Source organism: Heteronotia binoei, chromosome 5, assembly GCF_032191835.1.
Source record: "Heteronotia binoei isolate CCM8104 ecotype False Entrance Well chromosome 5, APGP_CSIRO_Hbin_v1, whole genome shotgun sequence".
Taxonomy (NCBI): Eukaryota; Metazoa; Chordata; class Lepidosauria; order Squamata; family Gekkonidae; genus Heteronotia; species Heteronotia binoei.
Genome location: NC_083227.1, coordinates 38,369,512 through 38,395,538, shown reverse-complemented (window position 1 = coordinate 38,395,538; position 26,027 = coordinate 38,369,512). Strand labels below are relative to the sequence as shown.

The following is a 26,027-nucleotide window of genomic DNA, read 5'->3' as shown; positions in this document are numbered from 1 at the left end:
GAAAACGGCCAGAGTGTTGGACTGGATGCACCATTGGCCTGATTCAGTATGGCTTCTCTTACATTCTTATGTTAGATCAGGCCAAATGCCCATCCAGTCCAACGCTCTGTGTCACACAGTGGCCAAAACCCAGGTGCCATCATGTTGGAGTATTTGCATGTTCACTTCCTGATGACATGAAAGAGTTAACCTGTTTGTGTACGCTAATTGTAGTTAGTTAGCTTAGAACTTACGAGACACCAAGTGGAAGTTCCCGCTTTAAAATGGGAAGTCCTATTCATGATGAAGTGACCTTTAGCCTGGTCATGGATCAATTCATAGTTAGGCTGTGTTACTTGATACTTTGCATGAATGCATTTAGGGGTTTCTTCCTGCTCCCTTTGTTCTAAGATCTAGAATCCATTTTGGAATAAACAGTAACTAGAAAGATGTAGCTAGATAGATAGACAATTTTTTTTATCCTCTCATGTAACCCGTCCTAATGTTATTAGTAAACTTTCTTACTGATTTATATGTGTGCGCTGTGTGGTTCCCTTTTAGTTTGTTAAAATATCCAACACATCAGGAAGTCCACTAGGGTTGCCAGCCTCCGGGTGGGGCCTAAAAATCTCCTGCTTTTACAACTGATCTCCAGCTGGCAGAGATCTGCTCCCCTGGAGAAAATGACTGCTTTGAAGGGTGGACACTATGGCATTGCACCATGCTGAGGCCCCTTCCCTCTCCAAACCCTGCCCTCTCCAGGGTCCACCCCAAAGTCTCCAGGTATCTTCCAGCACAGACCTGGCAAGCAACCCTAAAGTCCACTAGTGGGACCAGAATTCCAGAAGCCCTCCAGTTGCCTCACAAGCACCAAGAATACAGAGCATCACTGCCCCAAACCTTGTGGCTAATAGCCAATGATGGACCTCTGTTCCATTTGTTTATTCAATCCACTCTTGAAGCTGTGTGTTCTTGTAGCTGCCACCATTTCCTGTGGCAGTAGGGTTGCCAATCCCCAGGTGGGGGCAGGTGACCCCCAATTTGGAGACCCTCCCCCCACTTCAGCGTCATCAGAAAGCAGGGGGAGGGGAGGGAAATGTCTGCTGGGAACTCTATTATTCCCAATGGATATTTATTCCCATAGAAAATCATGGAGAATTGACCCACAGGTATCTGGGGCTCTGGGGGGGGGCTGTGTTTTGGGGTAGAGGCACCAAATTTTCAGTATAGCATCTAGTGCCTCTCCTCAAAATACCCCCAAGTTTCAAAAAGATTGGACCAGGGAGTCCAATTCTATGAGCCCCCAAAAAGGTGCCCCTATCCTTCCTTATTTCCTATGGAAGGAAGGAATTGAAAAGGTGTGCCGTCCCTTTAAATGTGATGGCCTGAACTCCCTTTGGAGTTCAATTATACTTGTCACAGCCTTGATCTTGGCTCCACCCCTAATGTCTTCTGGCTCCACCCCCAAAGTCCCCAGATATTTCTTGAATTGGACTTGGCAACCCTATATGGCAGTGAATTCCACATGTTAATTACTACCACCATAGCACAAGGATCTTTACTATGTGACTGAAAGTAAGCTGTGGCAGCCATTTTGTGTCTGGGTCCACTCTCTGCAGCAGCCATTTTAGGACTGTGCCTGCCATGCAGTTTTAGAATTTTAAAGGCGTCTCAAGGTTCAGAAAGGTTGGGGACCTCTACTGAAAGAACCTGGAAATATGAATGTGTTGTTGTCTTCTTTTAAAAGATAACAAGCTTCTTTTAAAAAGTGTATGACTGGAGAGGGAAACATTCTTTTTTTGATTGAAATTACAAAACAAGAGAGAATTTATAGAAGGAAGAATTAAGCAGGGCTTAAATTCAGCAGGAGCTCACAGAAGCACAGCTCCTGAACCTCCAGCTATGGTCTGCATCCAGTGGGAAGTTCTCTCCCCGCTGCACTCCGATCCCAGGGCATATGCAAATGAGATATGCTACTGAGATCCTGCACCTTTTTTTCTACAAAACAACCCCTGGAATTAATGATGAAGGAAACACCAATTGATTCAAAAGAAATAGAAGTTAGCCTTACTTGTAGTGGTTATTATTGGAGTAGTCATGTTAGTTGAAGTGGTTTCCACTGTTGTAGGTGCTGAAGATGCCTCTACATTTTGGGTGCTTGTGGTCACAGAATAATTCCCTGGAGAGCTTGTCATCCCTGGGTTGGTGGCAATTGTAGTTCTGATGGTTGAGTTGGAAGAGCTTGTCAACCCTGGGCTGGTGGTGTCAGTGGCGATGGGAGATCTTGTTGACCCTAGACTGGATACCCCCATAGCTTCAGTGGTCGAGCTGGGAGATATTGTTGCCCATGGGCTGGTTGTGCCCAAACTTTTGCTGGGTGGGATTGGAGAGCCTGTTACTCCTTGGCTGCTGGTGCTAGGCACATTGGTGATCAGGCTCGGAGAGCTTGTTGCCCCTGGGCTGGTTCTGCTGGGTGCTTCAGTGGTTGGGCTGGAAGAACTTGTTACCCTTGAAGTGGTGGTACCCGAGGCTTTGAAAGATGTGCTGGAAGACCTTGTTGCACCTGGGCTGGTGGTGCTCGTGGCTTTGGTTGGTGGAACTGGAGAGCTTGTTGCTCCTGTGCTGGTGGAGCTAGATCTTTCAGCAGTGAGGGCAGGAGAGGTTGTCACCCCTGGGGTGGTGCTGCCCATAGCATCAGTTGTTGAGCTGGGAGTACTCCTCTCCCCTGGGTTGGAAGTGCCTGTAGCTTCAGTGGCTGGAACTGGAGAGATTGTTGCTCCATGCCTGGTGGTGCTTGTGGCTTCAGTGGTCAAGATAGAAGAGCTTCTCATCCCTGGAGTGGAAGTGCCTGTGACTTTGGTGGCTGGCATTGGAGAGTTTGTTGCTCCTATGCTGGTGGAGCTGGTCCTGTTGGTGGTTGGGCTGAGAGTGGTTGTCACTCCGGTAATGATGGTTCCTGTGGTCTCAGTTGCTGGGCTGGAAATACTTTTCTCCCCTGGACTGGTGGCACCTGTGGCTTTGGTGGTTAAGTTGGGAGAGCTTGCAGCCCATTGGCTGGTAGTGCCCATGGATTCAGAGGTTGGAACTAGGGAACTTGCTATTCCTGGGCTGGTGGCACCCATAAGTTCAGTGGTTGGGACTCCAGACCCTGTAGTGGTGCCCGTGGCTTTGGTGGTTGGATTGGTTGAGCTTGTCATTCCTGGGGTGGTAGTGCCCATAGCTTCAGTGCTCAAGATGAGAGAGCTTGTTACTCCAGAGCTGGTGGAGACTGTGACTTCAGTGATTGAACTGGATGAGCTTCTCATCCTTGGGGTAGTAGTGCCTGTAGCTTCACTGATTAGAACAGGAGAGCTTGATGCTCCTGTGTGAATAGAGCTGATTACTTCAGTGGTAGGGCCAGGAGAAGTTGTCACCCCTGGGCTGGTAGTGCCTGTAGCTTTGGTAGTCAGGTTGGAAGTACTTGTATCCCTTGTACTGGTGGTGCCTGTGGCTTCTGTGGTCCAGTTGGGAGAGCTTGTAGCATGTGGGCTGTTAGTGTCCATGTCTTTGGTAGTTGGTACTGGAGATCTTGTTGCTCCAGGGGCAGTTGTGCCTGTGGTTTCAGTAGCATGGATTGGAGAGGTTGTTGCTCCTGGGCTGTTGGTGCCTGTGGGTTCAGTTGCTGTACTGGGAGTGCTCAATGCCCCTGGGCTGGCAGTGCCTATGACTTTAGTGGTTGGGACAGGAGACCTTGTTGCTCCTGGGCTGGTTGTGCCCATGGGCTTGGTGCTTTGGTTGGGAGGACTTGTTTTCTCTTTGCTGGTGGCATCCTTGGCTTCAGTAATAGGGATGGAAGATCTTGATGCCCCTTGGCTGGTGATGCCTGTGGTCTTGATAGCTGGTCCGGAAGAAGTAATTGCCTCTGTGCTAGTGGCACCTGTGACTTCATTTTTTGGGCTGAGAGAGTTTGTTACACCTGGGCTGGTTGTGCTGGATGCTTCCATGGTGAGGCTGAGAGAGCTTGTCACTTCTGGGCTGGTGGTTCCTGTGATTTCAGTAGTCCAAACTGAAGACTTTGTTGCTCCTGGGCTGGTAGTGCCCATGCTTTCAATGGTTGGGACTGGAGAGCTTGTTGCTCCTGTGCTGGAGGCACCTGCAGGTTCGGTTGTTAGGCTAGGAGACCTTGTTGCCCCCTGGCTGGTAGTGCCCTTGGTTTTAATAGTTGGGACTATAGAGCTTCTTACTCCTGGGATAGTGGCATCTGTAGCTTCAGTGGTTGGGTCAGGAGATCTTGCTGCTCCTGGGCTGGTGCTTCCTGTGACTTTGGTAGTTGGAAATGGAAAGCTTGTTGCTTCTGGGCTAGTAGTGCCCCTGGATTCGGTAGATGGGACAGGTGAGCTTGTTGCTCCAGGGACTATGGTGCCTGTGGCTTCAGTTGTGGAGACTGTAGAACTTGTCACCCCTGGGCTGGGAATGCCCATGGCTTCAGTGGTTTGGACTGTAGAGCTTGTTGCTCCTGGGCTGGTGGCACCTATTGCTTCAGTCATTGAGGTGGAAGAGCTTCTTGCCTCTAGGGTGGCAGTGCCCATGGCTTTAGTGTTCAGGCCCAGAGAGCTTGTAACTCCTAGCCTGCTGGTGAACATGGCTTCAGTGGTTGGGCTGGGAGAGTCTGTTGCCTGTGGAAAGGTAGTGCCCATAGGTTCAGTAGTTGAGACTGAAGGGCTTGTTGTTCTCGGGTTGTTGGTTCTTGTGTTTTCAGTTGTTGGGCTGGGAGAGCTTGTTGCCTCTGGGCTGGTGGGGCTTATAGCATCAATGGTTGTGGCTTTGGTTGTTGGGTTGGAAGAAGTCATTGCCTCTCGACTGGTGGCACTAATGGCTTCAGTTGTCAGGCTGAAATAGCTTGTTAACCCAGGATTGCTTGTGCTGGATGTTTCTATGGTTATGCCAGGAGAGCTTGTCCCCTCTGTGCTAGTCATACCTGTCGCTTCTGGGGTCAGGTTTGAAGAGCTTGTTGCTCCTGAGCTGGTGGTTCCAGTAACTCCAGTGAACCAAACTGGAAAATGTGTAGCTTCTAGGCTGGAAGTACCTATGGTTTCAGTGGTGGGGCCTGGAGAGTTTGTTGCTCCTGTACTGGTGGCATCTGCAATTTTGGTGGTTAGACTGGGAGAACTTGTCACTCCTTGGCTGGTAGTTCCCTTGGTTTGGGCAGTTGGAACTGGCAAGTTTGTTGCTCCTGGGTTGGTGGCGTCTGTGGCTTTGGTGATTGAGCTGGAAGAGCTTCTTGTCTCTGGTGCAGTGCTGCCTGTAGTTTCACTGAAGGGAATCAGAGAACTCGATGTTTCTGTATGTGTAGAGCTGGTTCCTTCAGTACTAGGGACTGGAGAGGTTGTCAGCCCTGAGACAGTAGTGCCCATGGATTTGGTAACCAGGCTGGAAGTGATGCCTGTTCTCTCAGTGGTTGCAACAAGAAAGCTTGTTTCTCTTGGGCTGGTGTTGCTCGTAACCTCAGTGCTTGGGACAGTTGAGCTCCTTGCTCCAGGGATAGCGAGACCAGTTTGCTCAGTGGTTGGGACAGGAGGGCTTCTTTCTCTTTGGCTGGTGATGGTTGTTGCCTCAGTGGTTGGGACACGAGAGTCCATTATTTCTGAGCTGGTGACACCGGTACCTTCAGTGTTTGGGAAATGAGAGCTTGTTTCTCTTGGGTTTGTGATGCTTGTAACCTCAGTGGTTGCGACAAAAGAGATCCTTCCTCCATGGCTAGTGACACCAGTGACTTTAGTGGTTGGAACAGGAAAGCTTGTATCTCTTGGGCTCGTGATACTCATAGCCTCAGTGCTTGGAAATGGAGAGTTTGTTTCTCTTGGGATCGTCATGCTAATAGCCTTAGCGGTTGGGATTGGAGAGGTTGTTTCTCTTGCACTGGTGATGCCTGTTCCCTCAGTGGTTGGGACAGGAGAGCTCATTGCTCTTTGGTTGGTAACACCAGTGAAGTCAGTGATTGGGACAGGGGAGCTAGTTTCTCTTGGGCTGATGATGCTTGTTGCATCAGTGGTTGGGACAGGAGAGCTCCTTACTCCAGGGCTGGTGACACCAGTGAATTTAGTGGTTGGGATAGCAGAGCTATTTTCTCTTGGGCTCGTGATGCTTGTAGCCTCAGTGGTTGGAACAGGAGAGTTTGTTTCTCTTGGGCTCGTGATACTCGTAGCCTCAGCGGTTGGGATTGGAGAGGTTGTTTCTATTGGACTGGTGTTGCCTGTTCCCTCAGTGGTTGGGACAGGAGAGCTGATTACTCCTGGGCTAGTGGCACCAGGATCTACAGTGGCTGGGACAGGAGAGCTCATTCCTCTTTGGCTGGTGACACCAGTGACTTTAGGGGTTGTGGCAGGAGAGCTGGTTTCTCTTGGGCTGATGATGCTTGTTCCCTCAGTGGTTGGGACAGGAGAGCTCCTTACTCCAGGGCTGGTGACACCAGTGAATTTAGTGGTTGGGATAGCAGAGCTGGTTTCTCTTCGGCTCGTGATGCTTGTAGCCTCAGTGGTTTGAACAGGAGAGTTTGTTTCTCTTGGGCTCGTGATGCTCGTTGCCTCAGCGGTTGGGATTGGAGAGGTTGTTTCTATTGAACTGGTGTTGCCTGTTCCCTCAGTGGTTGGGACAGGAGAGCTCATTACTCCTGGGCTAGTGACACCAGGATCTTCAGTGGCTGGGACAGGAGAGCTCATTGCTCTTTGGCTGGTGACACCAGTGACACCAGTGACTTTAGTGGTTGGGGCAGGAGAGCTGGTATCTCTTGGGCTGATAATGCTTGTTGCCTCAGTGGTTGGGATGGGAGAGCTGGTTTCTCTTGGGCTGATGATGCTTGTTGCATCAGTGGTTGGGACAGGAGAGCTCCTTACTCCAGGGCTGCTGACACCAGTGAATATAGTGGTTGGGATAGCAGAGCTATATTCTATTGGGCTCATGATGCTTGTAGCCTCAGTGGTTGGAACAGGAGAGTTTGTTTCTCTTGGGCTCGTGATGCTCCTAGCCTCAGCGGTTGGGATTGGAGAGGTTGTTTCTATTGGACTGCTGTTGCCTGTTCCCTCAGTGGTTGGGACAGGAGACCTGATTACTCCTGGGCTAGTGGCACCAGGATCTTCAGTGGCTGGGACAGGAGAGCTCATTGCTCTTTGGCTGGTGACACCAGTGACTTTAGTGGTTGTGGCAGGAAAGCTGGTTTCTCTTGGGCTGATGATGCTTGTTGCCTCAGTGGTTGGGACGGTAGAGCTGGTTTCTCTTGGGCTGATGATGCTTGTTGCCTCAGTGGTTGGGACACGAGAGTGCATTACATCTGAGCTGGTGACACCAGTACCTTCAGTGTTTGGGAAATGAGAGCTTGTTTCTCTTGGGCTTGTGATGCTTGTAACCTCAGTCGTTGGGACAGAAGAGCTAATTCCTCCATGGCTAGTGACACCAGTGACTTTAGTGGTTAGGACAGGAAAGCTTGTATCTCTTGGGCTCGTGATACTCAAAGCCTCAGTGCTTGGAAATGGAGAGTTTGTTTCTCTTGGGATCGTCATGCTCGTAGCCTTAGCGGTTGGGATTGGAGAGGTAGTTTCTCTTGCACTGGTGATGCCTGTTCTTTCACTGGTTGGGACAGGAGAGCTCATTGCTCTTTGGTTGGTAACACCAGTGACGTCAGTGATTGGGACAGGGGAGCTGGTTTCTCTTGGGCTGATGATGCTTGTTGCATCAGTGGTTGGGACAGGAGAGCTCCTTACTCCAGGGCTGGTGACACCAGTGAATTTAGTGGTTGGGATAGCAGAGCTGGTTTCTCTTGGGCTCGTGATGCTTGTAGCCTCAGTGGTTCGAAGAGGAGAGTTTGTTTCTCTTGGGCTCGTGATGCTCGTAGCCTCAGCGGTTGGGATTGGAGAGGTTGTTTCTATTGGACTGGTGTTGCCTGTTCCCTCAGTGGTTGGGACAGGAGAGCTCATTACTCCTGGGCTAGTGGCACCAGGATCTTCAGTGGCTGGGACAGGAGAGCTCATTGCTCTTTGGCTGGTAACACCACTGACTTTAGTGGGTGTGGCAGGAGAGCTGGTTTCTCTTGGGTTGATGATGCTTGTTGCCTCAGTGGTTGGGACAGGAGAGCTGCTTTCTCTTGGGCTGATGATGCTTGCTGCCTCAGTGGTTGGGACACGAGAGTCCATTACATTTGAGCTGGTGACACCAGTACCTTCAGTGTTTGGGAAATGAGAGCTTGTTTCTCTTGGGCTTGTGATGCTTGTAAACTCAGTCGTTGGGACAGAAGAGCTAATTCCTCCATGGCTAGTGACACCAGTGACTTTAGTGGTTAGGACAGGAAAGCTTGTATTTCTTGGGCTCGTGATACTCATAGCCTCAGTGCTTGGAAATGGAGAGTTTGTTTCTCTTGGGATCGTCATGCTCGTAGCCTTAGCGGTTGGGATTGGAGAGGTAGTTTCTCTTGCACTGGTGATGCCTGTTCCCTCAGTGGTTGGGACAGGAGAGCTCATTGCTCTTTGGTTGGTAACACCAGTTACGTCAGTGATTGGGACAGGGGAGCTGGCTTCTCTTGGGCTGATGATGCTTGTTGCATTAGTTCTTGGGACAGGAGAGCTCCTTACTCCAGGGCTGGTGACACCAGTGAATTTAGTGGTTGGGATAGCAGAGCTGGTTTCTCTTCGGCTCGTGATGCTTGTAACCCCAGCGGTTGGGATTGGAGAGGTTGTTTCTATTGGACTGGTGTTGCCTGTTTCCTCAGTGGTTGGGACAGGAGAGCTCATTACTCCTGGGGTAGTGACACCAGGATCTTCAGTGGCTGGGACAGGAGAGCTCATTGCTCTTTGGCTGGTGACACCAGTGACTTTAGTGGTTGGGGCAGGAGAGCTGGTTTCTCTTGGGCTGATAATGCTTGTTGCATCAGTGGTTGGGACAGGAGAGCTGGTTTCTCTTGGGCTGATGATGCTTGTTGCCTCAGTGCTTGGGACGGGAGAGCTGGTTTCTCTTGGGCTGATGATGCTTGTTGCATCAGTGGTTGGGACAGGAGAGCTCCTTACTCCAGGGCTGGTGACAGCAGTGAATATAGTGGTTGGGATAGCAGAGCTATTTTCTCTTGGGCTCGTGATGCTTGTAGCCTCAGTGGTTGGAACAGGAGAGTTTGTTTCTCTTGGGCTCGTGATGCTCGTAGCCTCAGCGGTTGGGATTGGAGAGGTTGTTTCTATTGGACTGGTGTTGCCTGTTCCCTCAGTGGTTGGGACAGGAGAGCTGATTACTCCTGGGCTAGTGGCACCAGGATCTTCAGTGGCTGGGACAGGAGAGCTCATTCCTCTTTGGCTGGTGACACCAGTGACTTTAGGGGTTGTGGCAGGAAAGCTGGTTTCTCTTGGGCTGATGATGCTTGTTGCCTCAGTTGTTGGGACACGAGAGTCCATTACATCTGAGCTGGTGACACCAGTACCTTCAGTGTTTGGGAAATGAGAGCTTGTTTCTCTTGGGCTTGTGATGCTTGTAGCCTCAGTCGTTGGGACAGAAGAGCTAATTCCTCCATGGCTAGTGACACCAGTGACTTTAGTGGTTAGGACAGGAAAGCTTGTATCTCTTGGGCTCGTGATACGCAAAGCCTCAGTGCTTGGAAATGGAGAGTTTGTTTCTCTTGGGATCGTCATGCTCGTAGCCTTAGCGGTTGGGATTGGAGAGGTTGTTTCTCTTGCACTGGTGATGCCTGTTCCCTCAGTGGTTGGGACAGGAGAGCTCATTGCTGTTTGGTTGGTAACACCAGTGACGTCAGTGATTGGGACAGGGGAGCTGGTTTCTCTTGGGGTGATGATGCTTGTTGCATCAATGGTTGGGACAGGAGAGCTCCTTACTCCAGGGCTGGTGACACCAGTGAATTTAGTGGTTGAGATAGCAGAGCTGGTTTCTCTTGGGCTCGTAATGCTTGTAGCCTCAGTGGTTGGAACAGGAGAGTTTGTTTCTCTTGGGCTCGTGATGCTCGTAGCCTCAGCAGTTGGGATTAGAGAGGTTTTTTCTATTGGACTGGTGTTGCCTGTTCCCTCAGTGGTTGGGACAGGAGAGCTCATTACTCCAGGGCTGGTGACACCAGTGAATTTAGTGGTTGGGATAGCAGAGCTGGTTTCTCTTCGGCTCGTGATGCTTGTAGCCTCAGTGGTTCGAACAGGAGAGTTTGTTTCTCTTGGGCTCGTGATGCTCGTAGCCTCAGCGGTTGGGATTGGAGGGGTTGTTTCTATTGGACTGGTGTTGCCTGTTCCCTCAGTGGTTGGGACAGGAGAGCTCATTACTCCTGCGCTAGTGACACCACGATCTTCAGTAGCTGGGACAGGAGAGCTCATCGCTCTTTTGCTGGTGACAGCAGTGACTTTAGTGGTTGGGGCAGGAGAGCTGGTTTCTCTTGGGCTGATGATGCTTGTTGCCTCACTGGTTGCGACAGGAGAGCTGGTCTCTCTTGGGCTGATGATGCTTGTTGCATCAGTGGTTGGGACAGGAGAGCTCCTTACTCCAGGGCTGGTGACACCAGTGAATTTAGTGGTTGGGATAGCAGAGCTGGTTTCTCTTGGGCTCGTGATGCTTGTAGCCTCAGTGGTTCGAACAGGAGAGTTTGTTTCTTTTGGGCTTGTGATGCTCCTAGCCTCAGCGGTTGGGATTGGAGAGGTTGTTTCTATTGGACTCCTGTTGCCTGTTCCCTCAGTGGTTGGGACAGAAGACCTGATTACTCCTGGGCTAGTGGCACCAGGATCTTCAGTGGCTGGGACAGGTGAGCTCATTGCTCTTTGGCTGGTGACACCAGTGACTTTAGTGGTTGTGGCAGGAAAGCTGGTTTCTCTTGGGCTGATGATGCTTGTTGCCTCAGTGGTTGGGACAGGAGAGCTGGTTTCTCTTGGGCTGATGATGCTTGTTGCATCAGTGGTTGGGACAGGAGAGCTCCTTACTCCAGGGCTGGTGACACCAGTGAATTTAGTGGTTGGGATAGCAGAGCTGGTTTCTCTTGGGCTCGTGATGCTTGTAGCCTCAGTGGTTCGAACAGGAGAAATTGTTTCTCTTGGGCTTGTGATGCTCGTAGCCTCAGCGGTTGGGATTGGAGAGGTTGTTTCTATTGGACTGGTGTTGCCTGTTTCCTCAGTGGTTGGGACAGGAGAGCTCATTACTCCTGAGGTAGTGACACCAGGATCTTCAGTGGCTGGGACAGGAGAGCTCATTGCTCTTTGGCTGGTGACACCAGTGACTTTAGTGGTTGGGGCAGGAGAGCTGGTTTCTCTTGGGCTGATAATGCTTGTTGCATCAGTGGTTGGGACAGGAGAACTGGTTTCTCTTGGGCTGATGATGCTTGTTGCCTCAGTGCTTGGGACGGGAGAGCTGGTTTCTCTTGGGCTGATGATGCTTGTTGCCTCAGTTGTTGGGACACGAGAGTCCATTACATCTGAGCTGGTGACACCAGTACCTTCAGTGTTTGGGAAATGAGAGCTTGTTTCTCTTGGGCTTGTGATGCTTGTAACCTCAGTCGTTGGGACAGAAGAGCTAATTCCTCCATGGCTAGTGACACCAGTGACTTTAGTGGTTAGGACAGGAAAGCTTGTATCTCTTGGGCTCGTGATACTCAAAGCCTCAGTGCTTGGAAATGGAGAGTTTGTTTCTCTTGGGATCGTCATGCTTGTAGCCTTAGCGGTTGGGATTGGAGAGGTTGTTTCTTTTGCACTGGTGAGGCCTGTTCCCTCAGTGGTTGGGACAGGAGAGCTCATTGCTGTTTGGTTGGTAACACCAGTGACGTCAGTGATTGGGACAGGGGAGCTGGTTTCTCTTGGGCTGATGATGCTTGTTGCATCAATGGTTGGGACAGGAGAACTCCTTACTCCAGGGCTGGTGACACCAGTGAATTTAGTGGTTGGGATAGCAGAGCTGGTTTCTCTTGGGCTCGTAATGCTTGTAGCCTCAGTGGTTGGAACAGGAGAGTTTGTTTCTCTTGGGCTCGTGATGCTCGTAGCCTCAGCAGTTGGGATTAGAGAGGTTTTTTCTATTGGACTGGTGTCGCCTGTTCCCTCAGTGGTTGGGGCAGGAGAGCTCATTACTCCAGGGCTGGTGACACCAGTGAATTTAGTGGTTGGGATAGCAGAGCTGGTTTCTCTTCGGCTCGTGATGCTTGTAGCCTTAGTGGTTCGAACAGGAGAGTTTGTTTCTCTTGGGCTCGTGATGCTCCTAGCCTCAGCGGTTGGGATTGGAGGGGTTGTTTCTATTGGACTGGTGTTGCCTGTTCCCTCAGTGGTTGGGGCAGGAGAGCTGGTTTCTCTTGGGCTGATGATGCTTGTTGCCTCACTGGTTGCGACAGGAGAGCTGGTCTCTCTTGGGCTGATGATGCTTGTTGCATCAGTGGTTGGGACAGGAGAGCTCCTTACTCCAGGGCTGGTGACACCAGTGAATTTAGTGGTTGGGATAGCAGAGCTGGTTACTCTTGGGCTCGTGATGCTTGTAGCCTCAGTGGTTCGAACAGGAGAGTTTGTTTCTTTTGGGCTCGTGATGCTCCTAGCCTCAGCGGTTGGGATTGGAGAGGTTGTTTCTATTGGACTCCTGTTGCCTGTTCCCTCAGTGGTTGGGACAGGAGACCTGATTACTCCAGGGCTAGTGGCACCAGGATCTTCAGTGGCTGGGACAGGTGAGCTCATTGCTCTTTGGCTGGTGACACCAGTGACTTTAGTGGCTGTGGCAGGAAAGATGGTTTCTCTTGGGCTGATGATGCTTGTTGCCTCAGTGGTTGGGACAGGAGAGCTGGTTTCTCTTGGGCTGATGATGCTTGTTGCATCAGTGGTTGGGACAGGAGAGCTCCTTACTCCAGGGCTGGTGACACTAGTGAATTTAGTGGTTGGGATAGCAGAGCTGGTTTCTCTTGGGCTCGTGATGCTTGTAGCCTCAGTGGTTCGAACACGAGAAATTGTTTCTCTTGGGCTCGTGATGCTCGTAGCCCCAGCGGTTGGGATTGGAGAGGTTGTTTCTATTGGACTGGTGTTGCCTGTTTCCTCAGTGGTTGGGACAGGAGAGCTCATTACTCCTGGGGTAGTGACACCAGGATCTTCAGTGGCTGGGACAGAAGAGCTCATTGCTCTTTGGCTGGTGACACCAGTGACTTTAGTGGTTGGGGCAGGAGAGCTGGTTTCTCTTGGGCTGATAATGCTTGTTGCATCAGTGGTTGGGACAGGAGAGCTGGTTTCTCTTGGGCTGATGATGCTTGTTGCCTCAGTGCTTGGGACGGGAGAGCTGGATTCTCTTGGGCTGATGATGCTTGTTGCATCAGTGGTTGGGACAGGAGAGCTCCTTACTCCAGGGCTGGTGACACCAGTGAATATAGTGGTTGGGATAGCAGAGCTATTTTCTCTTGGGCTCGTGATGCTTGTAGCCTCAGTGGTTGGAACAGGAGAGTTTGTTTCTCTTGGGCTCGTGATGCTCGTAGCCTCAGCGGTTGGGATTGGAGAGGTTGTTTCTATTGGACTGGTGTTGCCCGTTCCCTCAGTGGTTGGGACAGGAGAGCTGATTACTCCTGGGCTAGTGGCACCAGGATCTTCAGTGGCTGGGACAGGAGAGCTCATTCCTCTTTGGCTGGTGACACCAGTGACTTTAGGGGTTGTGGCAGGAAAGCTGGTTTCTCTTGGGCTGATGATGCTTGTTGCCTCAGTTGTTGGGACACGAGAGTCCATTACATCTGAGCTGGTGACACCAGTACCTTCAGTGTTTGGGAAATGAGAGCTTGTTTCTCTTGGGCTTGTGATGCTTGTAACCTTAGTCGTTGGGACAGAAGAGCTAATTCCTCCATGGCTAGTGACACCAGTGACTTTAGTGGTTAGGACAGGAAAGCTTGTATCTCTTGGGCTCGTGATACTCAAAGCCTCAGTGCTTGGAAATGGAGAGTTTGTTTCTCTTGGGATCGTCATGCTCGTAGCCTTAGCGGTTGGGATTGGAGAGGTTGTTTCTCTTGCACTGGTGATGCCTGTTCCCTCAGTGGTTGGGACAGGAGAGCTCATTGCTGTTTGGTTGGTAACACCAGTGACGTCAGTGATTGGGACAGGGGAGCTGGTTTCTCTTGGGCTGATGATGCTTGTTGCATCAATGGTTGGGACAGGAGAACTCCTTACTCCAGGGCTGGTGACACCAGTGAATTTAGTGGTTGAGATAGCAGAGCTGGTTTCTCTTGGGCTCGTAATGCTTGTAGCCTCAGTGGTTGGAACAGGAGAGTTTGTTTCTCTTGGGCTCGTGATGCTCGTAGCCTCAGCAGTTGGGATTAGAGAGGTTTTTTCTATTGGACTGGTGTCGCCTGTTCCCTCAGTGGTTGGGACAGGAGAGCTCATTACTCCAGGGCTGGTGACACCAGTGAATTTAGTGGTTGGGATAGCAGAGCTAGTTTCTCTTCGGCTCGTGATGCTTGTAGCCTCAGTGGTTCGAACAGGAGAGCTGGTTTCTCTTGGGCTGATGATGCTTGTTGCCTCAGTGGTTGGGACAGGAGAGCTGGTTTCTCTTGGGCTGATGATGCTTGTTGCATCAGTGGTTGGGACAGGAGAGCTCCTTACTCCAGGGCTGGTGACACCAGTGAATTTAGTGGTTGGGATAGCAGAGCTGGTTTTTCTTGGGCTCGTGATGCTTGTAGCCTCAGTGGTTCGAACAGGAGAGTTTGTTTCTTTTGGGCTCGTGATGCTCCTAGCCTCAGCGGTTGGGATTGGAGAGGTTGTTTCTATTGGACTCCTGTTGCCTGTTCCCTCAGTGGTTGGGACAGGAGACCTGATTACTCCTGGGCTAGTGGCACCAGGATCTTCAGTGGCTGGGACAGGTGAGCTCATTGCTCTTTGGCTGGTGACACCAGTGACTTTAGTGGTTGTGGCAGGAAAGCTGGTTTCTCTTGGGCTGATGATGCTTGTTGCCTCAGTGGTTGGGACAGGAGAGCTGGTTTCTCTTGGGCTGATGATGCTTGTTGCATCAGTGGTTGGGACAGGAGAGCTCCTTACTCCAGGGCTGGTGACACCAGTGAATTTAGTGGTTGGGATAGCAGAGCTGGTTTCTCTTGGGCTCGTGATGCTTGTAGCCTCAGTGGTTCGAACAGGAGAAATTGTTTCTCTTGGGCTCGTGATGCTCGTAGCCTCAGCGGTTGGGATTGGAGAGGTTGTTTCTATTGGACTGGTGTTGCCTGTTTCCTCAGAGGTTGGGACAGGAGAGCTCATTACTCCTGGGGTAGTGACACCAGGATCTTCAGTGGCTGGGACAGGAGAGCTCATTGCTCTTTGGCTGGTGACACCAGTGACTTTAGTGGTTGGGGCAGGAGAGCTGGTTTCTCTTGGGCTGATAATGCTTGTTGCATCAGTGGTTGGGACAGGAGAGCTGGTTTCTCTTGGGCTGATGATGCTTGTTGCCTCAGTGCTTGGGACGGGAGAGCTGGTTTCTCTTGGGCTGATGATGCTTGTTGCATCAGTGGTTGGGACAGGAGAGCTCCTTACTCCAGGGCTGGTGACACCAGTGAATTTAGTGGTTGGGATAGCAGAGCTGGTTTCTCTTGGGCTCGTGATGCTTGTAGCCTCAGTGGTTCGAACAGGAGAAATTGTTTCTCTTGGGCTTGTGATGCTCGTAGCCTCAGCGGTTGGGATTGGAGAGGTTGTTTCTATTGGACTGGTGTTGCCTGTTTCCTCAGTGGTTGGGACAGGAGAGCTCATTACTCCTGAGGTAGTGACACCAGGATCTTCAGTGGCTGGGACAGGAGAGCTCATTGCTCTTTGGCTGGTGACACCAGTGACTTTAGTGGTTGGGGCAGGAGAGCTGGTTTCTCTTGGGCTGATAATGCTTGTTGCATCAGTGGTTGGGACAGGAGAACTGGTTTCTCTTGGGCTGATGATGCTTGTTGCCTCAGTGCTTGGGACGGGAGAGCTGGTTTCTCTTGGGCTGATGATGCTTGTTGCCTCAGTTGTTGGGACACGAGAGTCCATTACATCTGAGCTGGTGACACCAGTACCTTCAGTGTTTGGGAAATGAGAGCTTGTTTCTCTTGGGCTTGTGATGCTTGTAACCTCAGTCGTTGGGACAGAAGAGCTAATTCCTCCATGGCTAGTGACACCAGTGACTTTAGTGGTTAGGACAGGAAAGCTTGTATCTCTTGGGCTCGTGATACTCAAAGCCTCAGTGCTTGGAAATGGAGAGTTTGTTTCTCTTGGGATCGTCATGCTTGTAGCCTTAGCGGTTGGGATTGGAGAGGTTGTTTCTTTTGCACTGGTGAGGCCTGTTCCCTCAGTGGTTGGGACAGGAGAGCTCATTGCTGTTTGGTTGGTAACACCAGTGACGTCAGTGATTGGGACAGGGGAGCTGGTTTCTCTTGGGCTGATGATGCTTGTTGCATCAATGGTTGGGACAGGAGAACTCCTTACTCCAGGGCTGGTGACACCAGTGAATTTAGTGGTTGGGATAGCAGAGCTGGTTTCTCTTGGGCTCGTAATGCTTGTAGCCTCAGTGGTTGGAACAGGAGAGTTTGTTTCTCTTGGGCTCGTGATGCTCGTAGCCTCAGCAGTTGGGATTAGAGAGGTTTTTTCTATTGGACTGGTGTCGCCTGTTCCCTCAGTGGTTGGGGCAGGAGAGCTCATTACTCCAGGGCTGGTGACACCAGTGAATTTAGTGGTTGGGATAGCAGAGCTGGTTTCTCTTCGGCTCGTGATGCTTGTAGCCTTAGTGGTTCGAACAGGAGAGTTTGTTTCTCTTGGGCTCGTGATGCTCGTAGCCTCAGCGGTTGGGATTGGAGGGGTTGTTTCTATTGGACTGGTGTTGCCTGTTCCCTCAGTGGTTGGGGCAGGAGAGCTGGTTTCTCTTGGGCTGATGATGCTTGTTGCCTCACTGGTTGCGACAGGAGAGCTGGTCTCTCTTGGGCTGATGATGCTTGTTGCATCAGTGGTTGGGACAGGAGAGCTCCTTACTCCAGGGCTGGTGACACCAGTGAATTTAGTGGTTGGGATAGCAGAGCTGGTTACTCTTGGGCTCGTGATGCTTGTAGCCTCAGTGGTTCGAACAGGAGAGTTTGTTTCTTTTGGGCTCGTGATGCTCCTAGCCTCAGCGGTTGGGATTGGAGAGGTTGTTTCTATTGGACTCCTGTTGCCTGTTCCCTCAGTGGTTGGGACAGGAGACCTGATTACTCCAGGGCTAGTGGCACCAGGATCTTCAGTGGCTGGGACAGGTGAGCTCATTGCTCTTTGGCTGGTGACACCAGTGACTTTAGTGGCTGTGGCAGGAAAGATGGTTTCTCTTGGGCTGATGATGCTTGTTGCCTCAGTGGTTGGGACAGGAGAGCTGGTTTCTCTTGGGCTGATGATGCTTGTTGCATCAGTGGTTGGGACAGGAGAGCTCCTTACTCCAGGGCTGGTGACACTAGTGAATTTAGTGGTTGGGATAGCAGAGCTGGTTTCTCTTGGGCTCGTGATGCTTGTAGCCTCAGTGGTTCGAACACGAGAAATTGTTTCTCTTGGGCTCGTGATGCTCGTAGCCCCAGCGGTTGGGATTGGAGAGGTTGTTTCTATTGGACTGGTGTTGCCTGTTTCCTCAGTGGTTGGGACAGGAGAGCTCATTACTCCTGGGGTAGTGACACCAGGATCTTCAGTGGCTGGGACAGAAGAGCTCATTGCTCTTTGGCTGGTGACACCAGTGACTTTAGTGGTTGGGGCAGGAGAGCTGGTTTCTCTTGGGCTGATAATGCTTGTTGCATCAGTGGTTGGGACAGGAGAGCTGGTTTCTCTTGGGCTGATGATGCTTGTTGCCTCAGTGCTTGGGACGGGAGAGCTGGATTCTCTTGGGCTGATGATGCTTGTTGCATCAGTGGTTGGGACAGGAGAGCTCCTTACTCCAGGGCTGGTGACACCAGTGAATATAGTGGTTGGGATAGCAGAGCTATTTTCTCTTGGGCTCATGATGCTTGTAGCCTCAGTGGTTGGAACAGGAGAGTTTGTTTCTCTTGGGCTCGTGATGCTCGTAGCCTCAGCGGTTGGGATTGGAGAGGTTGTTTCTATTGGACTGGTGTTGCCCGTTCCCTCAGTGGTTGGGACAGGAGAGCTGATTACTCCTGGGCTAGTGGCACCAGGATCTTCAGTGGCTGGGACAGGAGAGCTCATTCCTCTTTGGCTGGTGACACCAGTGACTTTAGGGGTTGTGGCAGGAAAGCTGGTTTCTCTTGGGCTGATGATGCTTGTTGCCTCAGTTGTTGGGACACGAGAGTCCATTACATCTGAGCTGGTGACACCAGTACCTTCAGTGTTTGGGAAATGAGAGCTTGTTTCTCTTGGGCTTGTGATGCTTGTAACCTTAGTCGTTGGGACAGAAGAGCTAATTCCTCCATGGCTAGTGACACCAGTGACTTTAGTGGTTAGGACAGGAAAGCTTGTATCTCTTGGGCTCGTGATACTCAAAGCCTCAGTGCTTGGAAATGGAGAGTTTGTTTCTCTTGGGATCGTCATGCTCGTAGCCTTAGCGGTTGGGATTGGAGAGGTTGTTTCTCTTGCACTGGTGATGCCTGTTCCCTCAGTGGTTGGGACAGGAGAGCTCATTGCTGTTTGGTTGGTAACACCAGTGACGTCAGTGATTGGGACAGGGGAGCTGGTTTCTCTTGGGCTGATGATGCTTGTTGCATCAATGGTTGGGACAGGAGAACTCCTTACTCCAGGGCTGGTGACACCAGTGAATTTAGTGGTTGAGATAGCAGAGCTGGTTTCTCTTGGGCTCGTAATGCTTGTAGCCTCAGTGGTTGGAACAGGAGAGTTTGTTTCTCTTGGGCTCGTGATGCTCGTAGCCTCAGCAGTTGGGATTAGAGAGGTTTTTTCTATTGGACTGGTGTCGCCTGTTCCCTCAGTGGTTGGGACAGGAGAGCTCATTACTCCAGGGCTGGTGACACCAGTGAATTTAGTGGTTGGGATAGCAGAGCTAGTTTCTCTTCGGCTCGTGATGCTTGTAGCCTCAGTGGTTCGAACAGGAGAGCTGGTTTCTCTTGGGCTGATGATGCTTGTTGCCTCAGTGGTTGGGACAGGAGAGCTGGTTTCTCTTGGGCTGATGATGCTTGTTGCATCAGTGGTTGGGACAGGAGAGCTCCTTACTCCAGGGCTGGTGACACCAGTGAATTTAGTGGTTGGGATAGCAGAGCTGGTTTTTCTTGGGCTCGTGATGCTTGTAGCCTCAGTGGTTCGAACAGGAGAGTTTGTTTCTTTTGGGCTCGTGATGCTCCTAGCCTCAGCGGTTGGGATTGGAGAGGTTGTTTCTATTGGACTCCTGTTGCCTGTTCCCTCAGTGGTTGGGACAGGAGACCTGATTACTCCTGGGCTAGTGGCACCAGGATCTTCAGTGGCTGGGACAGGTGAGCTCATTGCTCTTTGGCTGGTGACACCAGTGACTTTAGTGGTTGTGGCAGGAAAGCTGGTTTCTCTTGGGCTGATGATGCTTGTTGCCTCAGTGGTTGGGACAGGAGAGCTGGTTTCTCTTGGGCTGATGATGCTTGTTGCATCAGTGGTTGGGACAGGAGAGCTCCTTACTCCAGGGCTGGTGACACCAGTGAATTTAGTGGTTGGGATAGCAGAGCTGGTTTCTCTTGGGCTCGTGATGCTTGTAGCCTCAGTGGTTCGAACAGGAGAAATTGTTTCTCTTGGGCTCGTGATGCTCGTAGCCTCAGCGGTTGGGATTGGAGAGGTTGTTTCTATTGGACTGGTGTTGCCTGTTTCCTCAGAGGTTGGGACAGGAGAGCTCATTACTCCTGGGGTAGTGACACCAGGATCTTCAGTGGCTGGGACAGGAGAGCTCATTGCTCTTTGGCTGGTGACACCAGTGACTTTAGTGGTTGGGGCAGGAGAGCTGGTTTCTCTTGGGCTGATAATGCTTGTTGCATCAGTGGTTGGGACAGGAGAGCTGGTTTCTCTTGGGCTGATGATGCTTGTTGCCTCAGTGCTTGGGACGGGAGAGCTGGTTTCTCTTGGGCTGATGATGCTTGTTGCATCAGTGGTTGGGACAGGAGAGCTCCTTACTCCAGGGCTGGTGACACCAGTGAATATAGTGGTTGGGATAGCAGAGCTATTTTCTCTTGGGCTCGTGATGCTTGTAGCCTCAGTGGTTGGAACAGGAGAGTTTGTTTCTCTTGGGCTCGTGATGCTCGTAGCCTCAGCGGTTGGGATTGGAGAGGTTGTTTCTATTGGACCGGTGTTGCCTGTTCCCTCAGTGGTTGGGACAGGAGAGCTGATTACTCCTGGGCTAGTGGCACCAGGATCTTCAGTGGCTGGGACAGGAGAGCTCATTGCTCTTTGGCTGGTGACACCAGTGACTTTAGTGGTTGTGGCAGGAAAGCTGGTATCTCTTGGGCTGATGATGCTTGTTGCCTCAGTTGTTGGGACACGAGAGTCCATTGCATCTGAGCTGGTGACACCAGTACCTTCAGTGTTTGGGAAATGAGAGCTTGTTTCTCTTGGGCTTGTGATGCTTGTAACCTCAGTCGTTGGGACAGAAGAGCTAATTCCTCCATGGCTAGTGACACCAGTGACTTTAGTGGTTAGGACAGGAAAGCTTGTATCTCTTGGGCTCGTGATACTCAAAGCCTCAGTGCTTGGAAATGGAGAGTTTGTTTCTCTTGGGATCGTCATGCTCGTAGCCTTAGCGGTTGGGATTGGAGAGGTTGTTTCTCTTGCACTGGTGATGCCTGTTCCCTCAGTGGTTGGGACAGGAGAGCTCATTGCTGTTTGGTTGGTAACACCAGTGACGTCAGTGATTGGGACAGGGGAGCTGGTTTCTCTTGGGCTGATGATGCTTGTTGCATCAATGGTTGGGACAGGAGAGCTCCTTACTCCAGGGCTGGTGACACCAGTGAATTTAGTGGTTGGGATAGCAGAGCTGGTTTCTCTTGGGCTCGTAATGCTTGTAGCCTCAGTGGTTGGAACAGGAGAGTTTGTTTCTCTTGGGCTTGTGATGCTCGTAGCCTCAGCAGTTGGGATTAGAGAGGTTTTTTCTATTGGACTGGTGTCGCCTGTTCCCTCAGTGGTTGGGGCAGGAGAGCTCATTACTCCAGGGCTGGTGACACCAGTGAATTTAGTGGTTGGGATAGCAGAGCTGGTTTCTCTTCGGCTCGTGATGCTTGTAGCCTCAGTGGTTCGAACAGGAGAGTTTGTTTCTCTTGGGCTCGTGATGCTCGTAGCCTCAGCGGTTGGGATTGGAGGGGTTGTTTCTATTGGACTGGTGTTGCCTGTTCCCTCAGTGGTTGGGACAGAAGAGCTCATTACTCCTGCGCTAGTGACACCACGATCTTCAGTAGCTGGGACAGGAGAGCTCATCGCTCTTTTGCTGGTGACAGCAGTGACTTTAGTGGTTGGGGCAGGAGAGCTGGTTTCTCTTGGGCTGATGATGCTTGTTGCCTCACTGGTTGCGACAGGAGAGCTGGTCTCTCTTGGGCTGATGATGCTTGTTGCATCAGTGGTTGGGACAGGAGAGCTCCTTACTCCAGGGCTGGTGACACCAGTGAATTTAGTGGTTGGGATAGCAGAGCTGGTTACTCTTGGGCTCGTGATGCTTGTAGCCTCAGTGGTTCGAACAGGAGAGTTTGTTTCTTTTGGGCTCGTGATGCTCCTAGCCTCAGCGGTTGGGATTGAAGAGGTTGTTTCTATTGGACTCCTGTTGCCTGTTCCCTCAGTGGTTGGGACAGGAGACCTGATTATTCCTGGGCTAGTGGCACCAGGATCTTCAGTGGCTGGGACAGGTGAGCTCATTGCTCTTTGGCTGGTGACACCAGTGACTTTAGTGGCTGTGGCAGGAAAGATGGTTTCTCTTGGGCTGATGATGCTTGTTGCCTCAGTGGTTGGGACAGGAGAGCTGGTTTCTCTTGGGCTGATGATGCTTGTTGCATCAGTGGTTGGGACAGGAGAGCTCCTTACTCCATGGCTAGTGACACCAGTGAATTTAGTGGTTGGGATAGCAGAGCTGGTTTCTCTTGGGCTCGTGATGCTTGTAGCCTCAGTGGTTCGAACACGAGAAATTGTTTCTCTTGGGCTCGTGATGCTCGTAGCCCCAGCGGTTGGGATTGGAGAGGTTGTTTCTATTGGACTGGTGTTGCCTGTTTCCTCAGTGGTTGGGACAGGAGAGCTCATTACTCCTGGGGTAGTGACACCAGGATCTTCAGTGGCTGGGACAGGAGAGCTCATTGCTCTTTGGCTGGTGACACCAGTGACTTTAGTGGTTGGGGCAGGAGAGCTGGTTTCTCTTGGGCTGATAATGCTTGTTGCATCAGTGGTTGGGACAGGAGAGCTGGTTTCTCTTGGGCTGATGATGCTTGTTGCCTCAGTGCTTGGGACGGGAGAGCTGGTTTCTCTTGGGCTGATGATGCTTGTTGCATCAGTGGTTGGGACAGGAGAGCTCCTTACTCCAGGGCTGGTGACACCAGTGAATATAGTGGTTGGGATAGCAGAGCTATTTTCTCTTGGGCTCGTGATGCTTGTAGCCTCAGTGGTTGGAACAGGAGAGTTTGTTTCTCTTGGGCTCGTGATGCTCGTAGCCTCAGCGGTTGGGATTGGAGAGGTTGTTTCTATTGGACCGGTGTTGCCTGTTCCCTCAGTGGTTGGGACAGGAGAGCTGATTACTCCTGGGCTAGTGGCACCAGGATCTTCAGTGGCTGGGACAGGAGAGCTCATTGCTCTTTGGCTGGTGACACCAGTGACTTTAGTGGTTGTGGCAGGAAAGCTGGTATCTCTTGGGCTGATGATGCTTGTTGCCTCAGTTGTTGGGACACGAGAGTCCATTGCATCTGAGCTGGTGACACCAGTACCTTCAGTGTTTGGGAAATGAGAGCTTGTTTCTCTTGGGCTTGTGATGCTTGTAACCTCAGTCGTTGGGACAGAAGAGCTAATTCCTCCATGCCTAGTGACACCAGTGACTTTAGTGGTTAGGACAGGAAAGCTTGTATTTCTTGGGCTCGTGATACTCAAAGCCTCAGTGCTTGGAAATGGAGAGTTTGTTTCTCTTGGGATCGTCATGCTCGTAGCCTTAGCGGTTGGGATTGGAGAGGTTGTTTCTCTTGCACTGGTGATGCCTGTTCCCTCAGTGGTTGGGACAGGAGAGCTCATTGCTGTTTGGTTGGTAACACCAGTGACGTCAGTGATTGGGACAGGGGAGCTGGTTTCTCTTGGGCTGATGATGCTTGTTGCATCAATGGTTGGGACAGGAGAGCTCCTTACTCCAGGGCTGGTGACACCAGTGAATTTAGTGGTTGGGATAGCAGAGCTGGTTTCTCTTGGGCTCGTAATGCTTGTAGCCTCAGTGGTTGGAACAGGAGAGTTTGTTTCTCTTGGGCTTGTGATGCTCGTAGCCTCAGCAGTTGGGATTAGAGAGGTTTTTTCTATTGGACTGGTGTCGCCTGTTCCCTCAGTGGTTGGGGCAGGAGAGCTCATTACTCCAGGGCTGGTGACACCAGTGAATTTAGTGGTTGGGATAGCAGAGCTGGTTTCTCTTCGGCTCGTGATGCTTGTAGCCTCAGTGGTTCGAACAGGAGAGTTTGTTTCTCTTGGGCTCGTGATGCTCGTAGCCTCAGCGGTTGGGATTGGAGGGGTTGTTTCTATTGGACTGGTGTTGCCTGTTCCCTCAGTGGTTGGGACAGAAGAGCTCATTACTCCTGCGCTAGTGACACCACGATCTTCAGTAGCTGGGACAGGAGAGCTCATCGCTCTTTTGCTGGTGACAGCAGTGACTTTAGTGGTTGGGGCAGGAGAGCTGGTTTCTCTTGGGCTGATGATGCTTGTTGCCTCACTGGTTGCGACAGGAGAGCTGGTCTCTCTTGGGCTGATGATGCTTGTTGCATCAGTGGTTGGGACAGGAGAGCTCCTTACTCCAGGGCTGGTGACACCAGTGAATTTAGTGGTTGGGATAGCAGAGCTGGTTACTCTTGGGCTCGTGATGCTTGTAGCCTCAGTGGTTCGAACAGGAGAGTTTGTTTCTTTTGGGCTCGTGATGCTCCTAGCCTCAGCGGTTGGGATTGGAGAGGTTGTTTCTATTGGACTCCTGTTGCCTGTTCCCTCAGTGGTTGGGACAGGAGACCTGATTATTCCTGGGCTAGTGGCACCAGGATCTTCAGTGGCTGGGACAGGTGAGCTCATTGCTCTTTGGCTGGTGACACCAGTGACTTTAGTGGCTGTGGCAGGAAAGATGGTTTCTCTTGGGCTGATGATGCTTGTTGCCTCAGTGGTTGGGACAGGAGAGCTGGTTTCTCTTGGGCTGATGATGCTTGTTGCATCAGTGGTTGGGACAGGAGAGCTCCTTACTCCATGGCTAGTGACACCAGTGAATTTAGTGGTTGGGATAGCAGAGCTGGTTTCTCTTGGGCTCGTGATGCTTGTAGCCTCAGTGGTTCGAACACGAGAAATTGTTTCTCTTGGGCTCGTGATGCTCGTAGCCCCAGCGGTTGGGATTGGAGAGGTTGTTTCTATTGGACTGGTGTTGCCTGTTTCCTCAGTGGTTGGGACAGGAGAGCTCATTACTCCTGGGGTAGTGACACCAGGATCTTCAGTGGCTGGGACAGGAGAGCTCATTGCTCTTTGGCTGGTGACACCAGTGACTTTAGTGGTTGGGGCAGGAGAGCTGGTTTCTCTTGGGCTGATAATGCTTGTTGCATCAGTGGTTGGGACAGGAGAGCTGGTTTCTCTTGGGCTGATGATGCTTGTTGCCTCAGTGCTTGGGACGGGAGAGCTGGTTTCTCTTGGGCTGATGATGCTTGTTGCATCAGTGGTTGGGACAGGAGAGCTCCTTACTCCAGGGCTGGTGACACCAGTGAATATAGTGGTTGGGATAGCAGAGCTATTTTCTCTTGGGCTCGTGATGCTTGTAGCCTCAGTGGTTGGAACAGGAGAGTTTGTTTCTCTTGGGCTCGTGATGCTCGTAGCCTCAGCGGTTGGGATTGGAGAGGTTGTTTCTATTGGACCGGTGTTGCCTGTTCCCTCAGTGGTTGGGACAGGAGAGCTGATTACTCCTGGGCTAGTGGCACCAGGATCTTCAGTGGCTGGGACAGGAGAGCTCATTGCTCTTTGGCTGGTGACACCAGTGACTTTAGTGGTTGTGGCAGGAAAGCTGGTATCTCTTGGGCTGATGATGCTTGTTGCCTCAGTTGTTGGGACACGAGAGTCCATTGCATCTGAGCTGGTGACACCAGTACCTTCAGTGTTTGGGAAATGAGAGCTTGTTTCTCTTGGGCTTGTGATGCTTGTAACCTCAGTCGTTGGGACAGAAGAGCTAATTCCTCCATGGCTAGTGACACCAGTGACTTTAGTGGTTAGGACAGGAAAGCTTGTATTTCTTGGGCTCGTGATACTCAAAGCCTCAGTGCTTGGAAATGGAGAGTTTGTTTCTCTTGGGATCGTCATGCTCGTAGCCTTAGCGGTTGGGATTGGAGAGGTTGTTTCTCTTGCACTGGTGATGCCTGTTCCCTCAGTGGTTGGGACAGGAGAGCTCATTGCTGTTTGGTTGGTAACACCAGTGACGTCAGTGATTGGGACAGGGGAGCTGGTTTCTCTTGGGCTGATGATGCTTGTTGCATCAATGGTTGGGACAGGAGAGCTCCTTACTCCAGGGCTGGTGACACCAGTGAATTTAGTGGTTGGGATAGCAGAGCTGGTTTCTCTTGGGCTCGTAATGCTTGTAGCCTCAGTGGTTGGAACAGGAGAGTTTGTTTCTCTTGGGCTTGTGATGCTCGTAGCCTCAGCAGTTGGGATTAGAGAGGTTTTTTCTATTGGACTGGTGTCGCCTGTTCCCTCAGTGGTTGGGGCAGGAGAGCTCATTACTCCAGGGCTGGTGACACCAGTGAATTTAGTGGTTGGGATAGCAGAGCTGGTTTCTCTTCGGCTCGTGATGCTTGTAGCCTCAGTGGTTCGAACAGGAGAGTTTGTTTCTCTTGGGCTCGTGATGCTCGTAGCCTCAGCGGTTGGGATTGGAGGGGTTGTTTCTATTGGACTGGTGTTGCCTGTTCCCTCAGTGGTTGGGACAGGAGAGCTCATTACTCCTGCGCTAGTGACACCACGATCTTCAGTAGCTGGGACAGGAGAGCTCATCGCTCTTTT

At 51.3% G+C, this 26,027-nt stretch overlaps 1 protein-coding gene across 1 annotated transcript in view; it reads right to left on the bottom strand.

Annotated features, from left to right (window-relative positions):
* LOC132571963 (mucin-3B-like) overlaps window positions 1–26,027 on the bottom strand; it is a 64,007-nt gene that overhangs the window by 30,873 nt on the left and 7,107 nt on the right. Inside the window, exons 4-9 of the mRNA XM_060238756.1 lie at window positions 17,328–18,809; window positions 15,438–16,973; window positions 12,792–14,273; window positions 10,902–12,437; window positions 9,012–10,547; window positions 2,051–6,218 (exon numbers count right to left, since the gene is read on the bottom strand). Coding sequence (XP_060094739.1) covers window positions 2,051–6,218; window positions 9,012–10,547; window positions 10,902–12,437; window positions 12,792–14,273; window positions 15,438–16,973; window positions 17,328–18,809 — 11,740 coding nt within the window. The remainder of the gene's footprint in view (window positions 1–2,050; window positions 6,219–9,011; window positions 10,548–10,901; window positions 12,438–12,791; window positions 14,274–15,437; window positions 16,974–17,327; window positions 18,810–26,027) is intronic.